This window comes from Triticum urartu, chromosome 7 (genome assembly GCF_003073215.2).
Source record: "Triticum urartu cultivar G1812 chromosome 7, Tu2.1, whole genome shotgun sequence".
Lineage (NCBI taxonomy): Eukaryota > Viridiplantae > Streptophyta > Magnoliopsida > Poales > Poaceae > Triticum > Triticum urartu.
Window position 1 is genome coordinate 24,668,839 of NC_053028.1, and position 7,161 is coordinate 24,675,999.

Below are 7,161 nucleotides of genomic sequence, written 5' to 3' on the forward strand. Positions count from 1 at the left end.
ACTTGTCTGCAAACCCAGTGTTTCATGCAAGAACCAAGCATATAGAGATTGATTTTCACTTTGTGCCTGAAAGGGTTGCAGCAAAGAAACTTGAGATACGGTTCATCCCTTCCAAAGATCAAGTGGCTGATGGGTTCACCAAGGCACTACCAGCAAAACCATTTGATGAGTTCAAGAGGAATCTAAACATAGAATAGTTGAGATTAAGGGAGGGTGTTAGAATTCATGTTTATCTCCGCATTGTAATCTCAACTCTATTCTATCTCTCTCCCTCGCGTAGCTGTTTAGGAGTCCTCCTTACAACCCAATCCTTGCGATCAGTTTCCTCTTCTTGTAAGCCACGGCAGGGCTGTTCTGCCTCGTTCAATATAAACCAACCCGGCTCCTCATCGAGGAGTAGGAACGCTTCCAAATCTAACAATGCAAGCATCCAGAAACAAATACTATTAATCAAGAAAAGAAAAAAACCACGCCTCATGAACACGTATGAGCTGGTGAGGCCAATCAACCCGCTGGTGACCGCTTTCATGCCCAACAATCTTTGTCTGAAGTTCAACAACCAATTAGCTCGTCAATTATTAAAGGAGTGCGTTCTAGTTTCTGCCGAGGAATCCTTCAAACACCTTTGTTGTAGTAAAAAGTGCGAAACCACCTCCACAATCAGAATGCTTCTTAATAGTCATATTACATTATTGCACATCAATAAGTAGAGTAATTATATCGGTTGAATTCCTTGACAATCTGTAAGGTTATATTATAAGGTTTACAATCATACAACCGTTGAACAAAATTACATGCATATATAAAACTATATAAAATTACATGCATATATAAGTATTACATCAATCTTCTTTCTTGCATTTATTTATACTCACAAACTAGCTCCATCCCAATGAGCAAGCTAGCTTGTAGACCCAGATATATATTAGGGGGCCAATCATGCATCACACGTACAAGTGGCCGTGGTTGGCCTGCAGCTTGCCACATCAGCACGCGCCACTGCGGAATCCCACGCTCCCGCTGCCGACGTCGTACAAAACCTCGTAGGTCTGCTGCTGCACGTTGCCGATGAATCCGATGGAGCCGTGGCCGCCAGGGGAGGCCGTGAAAGCCAGGCAGCCGTCCAGCATGATGGACGCCGGCTCGAGCTCCAAGGTGGCACCGCCTGCGAACACTAGGGACACCTTGGGGACATTGACCTCGGGGAAGCGGGTCAAGTCATAGCACGTGTCAAGGTTGCGTACGGGATCCGCAAGCGGGCCATACGCCGTCATGGCGCTCCTGAACGCTGCCCGCAGCGCTGCGTATGCCGACGGTGGCAGCTGCGTGACGACCGCCCCTGAGTCCATCACCGCACCACCGGCGAACGTAGCCGGCGGCACGTCGAGCCGCCTCCCGGCCACGGTGATTGCCTCCAGGCGGACGATGTAGAACGTCGGAGCGTGTTGGTTCTTGATCAGAGGCGTGCTCGTGAACTGCGACGAGTTCCCCACCGGCCCGCCCAGCGAGAGGAATCCATCGGAGCTCGGGTGCGGGACGCAGTAGGAGAAGGCGTTGCCGAAGGTCTCCGCGGTCTGCGCAAGGAGGGACCCAGCGCCGCCGCCGAGGGCCAGGACGCCGGCGGTCTGGTCACTGAAGGTGCCCCTCACGGCGTGGCTGCACCCGAACCGGAAGCCCTTGACCGCGATGGTGGGCGACAAGGTCAGCGTGTCGGTGACGTATGTCCCGGCGGTGGCCCTGCCGTCGCCGTAGTCGAGGATGTACTTGCATTGGTCGGAGCCGGCGGAGCAGCCACTGCTGTGGCTGCTACCGAGCTCCGTGCAGGCAGGGGAGCCGCAGGGGATAGGTGCGTACGTGCTGGAGTTGGCGGGGTCGTAGAGTTGGTCCTTCTGGAGGTGACACTGCGGGGCGGGGCACGGGAGGCACTGCACCCACGGAATGTCGCTGCTCGTGTCCACCACCACCGTTTGGCTCACCTTGGAGTACAAGTGTTCGCTGGTCCTTTCCATTGTCGTGGAGCTTGTCCCGCCGCTGCCCCCCAGCGTGCTTTTCGCAGTCATACTGCTGTCGATGTTGCTAGTTTTGGCTTCACGGGAGTGGATGACCGGCAGGCCATCGCCGGCCCTGCCGCCGGAGAGCTTCCTCCGGATTGAGCTGGTGCGTAGCTGGTCCCACAGGAGCATGCCGTCGACGACCGTAGTCGCCGCCGCCGACGAGCATGGGCCGTGCGGGCGGTTCATCGGTACCCACCTGACACCGTCGCCGGACGGCATTGTCACTGTTTGTCGACAGACGAAGGCGACAGGTTAACACGCATGCATATCCATCAATGAACTCAATATTAAGCTAGCTACTATATGACGTACTTCCTTCGTTCGGAATTACTTGTCGCAGGAATGGATGTATCGAGAATTACTTATCGCAGGAATGGATGTATCTAGACATATTTCGAATACATCTATTTCTGCGACAAGTAATTCCGAACGGAGCGAGTATGTACTAAATAACGTATGCATATGCATGCATGCAGTACCCTTAGATACTCACCCTTGTGTCCGGAGCAGACGGCGCCTTCTGCGATATGCTTTAGGGAGCTTGTTTTCACTGTCATGAAGTTGAGGAGCTGATGATGGTCACCCACACAAGAACCTACAGACAAGCTGACAAGAAGAAGCAATAGCAGCGGCATAGCGGAAATCGTCATGATTGTTGTGCTACTACGTGTGGCCTGGGATAGATCGATGGCCGCTTATGACTTGTGTTGGTCCTCCGCTCTCTAATCTCTCTCTATATATAGGAAAACTACGTACGCATGGACGGACCAAGCGGTAGCCATGCATGCACTGTTATACTACTATAAACTACTTCCTTCAACAAACAAAGGGCACGAATCACGTACCATTTCTTTTCTTTTCTTTTCTTTTCTGTTCTTTCTTAAGGAAGCTTCTGACTACCTTGCTAAAATGTTTTTCTAGGGGAAGCTAGCTAGAATTTTGGTACATGTACATTCGCCATGGAAATCAATTCATATGTATACATTTACACTTTTCTGTGGGAAAAATTGATATTTACATGTAGAACCATGGATGATGGAAATAAATACATTTAAATCTGCCTCTGCTGCTCCAGTTTTATTCCCTGCACCATCTGGAAGCACAAGGGGCTGTCGGTTTTCTCGACATTCCAAATCCCAGGAACGAGTGAATGTCTTCACAAACACCTCGTCTCGAACCCTAACCCTATATATGCATTACACGATTAAACACGCGTTGGTTTGTAAATCCTATAAAAGAACATGTGCACTTGTTCCTAGTGGCACGCTTGTGGCGTACGTGATAAACCAACAAAGCTTGATACATACCCTTGTCGCTTATGTGTGTGTGACAAACATATTGGCCGAATCCTGATAATAAGATAACTAATAGTTCTAACATCGATGGGATGGTTGATGCATGATTTCTGCAGTTTAATTGGCAGCTCAAAATCTATTAAAAGAAAACATGAATACATCCGTTAATTAGATGAAGATCCAATGGTCAAAATCACCGTTGTTGAATTGCTATATAATATGCACTAAATTCACGCCAATATCATACAAAGAAATTTCACGTCCACTTTATTTCTCTTTATCATCCTATACCATCATGATGTCTAAATAATAAAAATCTGATATTGGGCTAACCTTTTAGAGCTAAGGAAAAACTCTCACAGGCTTCCAACAAAGAATACAACTTTCAGAATCACATTCTAGACAGGGATGGACTGGCTCCTGTACGGAAAACGTAATAGATATTTTCCTGCTTATTTACCCGATTAGGCAGGATTGCCGAACTAAGATGTTCTATGTATTTTAAGAGGTTGTGAAAACAAATCCGTGCTATGTAATTTGTTGACAACTAACTAAAGCAAGTAAAAATGTTTGATGTACAAAAAATATAGCAAGTAACCAAATACTCAGTTTTCTAGAAAGCAGTTATACCGTTTTCTGCAGGCCACTGTTTTCTTGGTCCATGTGTTTATTTTGATCAATACTGGGAAATAACATATAAATATTTCGTTGAACATATACTAACCGTGAGTGACATCCAAAGCGTAGAGCATCTCTTTGCTAATATGTCTCTAAATATAGAATTGAGGCACAAGTTCCATGATTAGACTAAGATACATAAAGAAAGGCTAAAGTAGTAAGCTAGCTAGCTAGGTTCTTCTGCTTTATGTATAAATATCAATAAACTATTAACATTAGTACCGGGAACAAAGAAACAAGGTCCCATCAGAGATACTACTCGCAATCCCATCAGGGCCTTTAAGAATAGAACAATGGTAGGGAGATAAAAGAAGGAAAAATATCGATGATTTACAACCTTTTCTTTTTCTTTTTCATGCTTGATTTGTGGGATGTATCTCAGCAGATCGTATGTGACCAATTGCCATAAGCTTAGTCACTCTTTCAATCATGCGTGCATAATTGCGTATCTTTCGGCCTTTGGGTGATCTGCAATAGGGCACATTAGTTAGGTGTATAAGTGTGCTAGAGCTCAAGAGATGAAAATGTTCCCAAAAATATGATAACATCGACCAACCATCACAAATATGTCTACCCAAGAGAAAGTGGGCGTAGCCGCGACGACACGGGAGAATGTTGTTGAGGATATTTTTGTAGATTCTTCACAATAGTACAATAGTCGCATGTGATTTATTCGGTAGTGGAGAGTCACCACATGCCATTGAACGAACACGGGGCACAAGTTTACTACAGTTCGGGCCCCCTTGCGTGGGTAGTAGCCATAACCCTTCCTTAACTCATATATTAGATGACCCGTTACACCATTGGTGTAGAGAATAACTGCAGCCCAAAAGTTAACTATTTGATACATAAAATGAAAGTTATGTGAACTAATTAAAAAGACCAAGCGCAGCGATCGGCACAAAAGACTAACTGTAGTGAACTATTTTTGTAGATTCTTCACAACAGTACAGCAGCCACACATGGGTAGTAACCATATTCCTTCCTTCGTTGATACACTAGTCCACTGCCGCAGCGGAGCACAGAATGAAAGGACCATCGGTGCCGGCGACAGAAAGAAAAAGCCAGGGGCGGCGAACGCTCTCACAAGGAAGTGGTCTTGTCGGCTGTCCCTGTTGTGGAACTTGACCAGTTTGTGGCCGAGAGGTCCATGGTGGCAGATCTGTCGCGCTGAGTGTCGGCTGTCCCTGTTGTGGAACTTGACCAGTTTGTGGCCGAGAGGTCCATGGTGGCAGATCTGTCGCGCTGAGTGCCCGACGGCAAGTTTCCACGGACCCCGGCCGCCGGTGGACAGGTACTCCACAAATGATCACTGCATAACGGAATGCACGGAAGACGGTAAGATTAATGTCTACTATATTTGCACCGATAATCATCTATCGGACATCCTAAGCAATGCTTTTGTATTGTGAGTAGTTCTTGAAGACGTGAAGTAGAATTGTCGTTCAAGCTGTGAAGTGACCACGTCGTGCTTAGAGGGTGATGCTGCAGTTAAACACAACTTACATGTAGCCGAGTAGGATTAGTACTAGTCACTGATTTAGTATGATTTTTTTTTTGCAGGGACCAATTTAGTTTGATATTCCCTTCGTTCCCAAATATTTGTCTTTCTAGAGATTTCAACAAATAACTACATACGAAGCAAAATGAGTGAATCTATAATATAAAATATGTCTACATGCATCCGTACGTTGTGTCCATTTGAAAATGCCTAGAAAGACAAGTTTTGGGAATGGAGGGAGTATTTCCTAGAGACTAGCAGCTATATATACATGTAAGCACTGCTGTAAAGTTTGTACCGTGAGTCGAAGCAATGAACAATACCCGCAAAAAATAGTAGCAATAGAAAGAAAAACATGAATGACATGTTCCTATAATAGAGGAGAGACAAGGAAGTCATCATAAGGGGACACAGACACCGCCCTAGATGCTGACCCATCAGAGACACAGTTACTGATGGTGCAACGAAGAAGATAAGGAAAGCAGAAGACTTTAAATTCAGTCTAGTACACCAACCAACTCATCCAAAAGTCTGACTGATGGAGAAAGACTGCCAATATATTTAACCCCCCCTCCCCCCCCCCCACCACGTCTAGACTTATTTAGTCTTCCGACGTGGGATTTATGTAGGTAGAAAATTTCTTTTTTAATTACTGCATAGGCACGGTTTTGAACTTTAAACCTCTTAAATCAGATGTCGTATTGAATTCATACACCATCTAACTCATTCAAAAGTCTGAACAGATGAAGAAAGACAGGCAAATTTCAACAACTATGACTATTGTTGCGTGTCCCTGTCCGGCTAGAAGTACTAGTGCATAACAGTACTAGTTCACGTCCAGCAAACGATCGATTAGGGATCGGAAGTTAGCTTTGTACCGCTGTGCCACTCGGTGTAAAAGGTATTTTGCCAGGATCACACTAGTCTGCTTCGTTCATCATTGTCGTCATAGTTCATCGTCGCTGTTGTCAGAAAGCACTTACCGCCAGGACTTGTCCAACGAAGAAAAGAACACTTAGAGCAACTCCAACGGATCGACCCAAATGAATGACGCTTCTGTCCGTTTTTTGTCCGTTTGGGTCGGCCGCCCATCAGTTGTCCGTCTAATTTTTCATTTGAGTCGGTAGTGCACCCAATGCGCCGGCCCATTCCATGAATGCACGCGCTGTAGATCATGCCAGCGGCCATGTCGTCGTCCTGGTTTTGGCGCTCCAGCGCGCGGGAAAGGTTCGCGCGCGCGGACGAAAATCGGGCTAGCGCGCGCTGGTTTTGGCGCTCCAGCGCGCGGGAAAGGTTCGCGCGTGCCGCGGCCGGCACTCGTTATAAGAAGGCGCTCCCTCCACACTTTGTCCGTCGCCCACTCGTCGCCTCACTAGCCTCGCCGCCTCTGCGCCACGATGTTTATTCGCCGCCTGGGCGCATCAGATTTTCGCGGAGTCCGTGAGCGCCGCTCCGATGCCTTCTCCTCCGAGATCTGTTTTGGCGATAAACGCCTTATCTTCGGCACCTTCGACACCGCAGAGGAGGCGGCCTGCGCGCACGACGTGGCGGCCTAGCGCCTCCTGAGGCCTCGTGGGGAGATGAATTTTCCTGACGTGTCGAGCCAGCGGGCGCAGGATCTAGCGTCTCTCCT

At 47.2% G+C, this 7,161-nt stretch overlaps 1 protein-coding gene across 1 annotated transcript; it reads right to left on the minus strand.

Annotated features, from left to right (window-relative positions):
• Nucleotides 1-707: 707 nt before the first annotated feature.
• On the minus strand, nucleotides 708-2,770 carry LOC125521653 (aspartyl protease family protein At5g10770-like). The gene is made up of 2 exons (XM_048686710.1): nucleotides 2,548-2,770; nucleotides 708-2,278 (listed from the first exon to the last, which is right to left on the minus strand). The coding sequence occupies exons 1-2, from the start codon at nucleotides 2,702-2,704 to the stop codon at nucleotides 987-989; spliced, it is 1,449 nt and encodes a 482-aa protein (XP_048542667.1). The 5' UTR covers nucleotides 2,705-2,770; the 3' UTR covers nucleotides 708-986.
• Between the last annotated feature and the right edge of the window lie 4,391 nt (nucleotides 2,771-7,161).

What these genes read in the sequence shown, in the direction of transcription:
- LOC125521653 (XM_048686710.1), bottom strand. Translation starts at nt 2,704, where the DNA reads ATGACGATTTCCGCTATGCCGCTGCTATTGCTTCTTCTTGTCAGCTTG. An exon ending in CGTCTGCTCCGGACACAAGG is followed by an intron (nt 2,279 to 2,547) that starts GTGAGTATCTAA and finishes GTCGACAAACAG; the next exon opens with TGACAATGCCGTCCGGCGAC.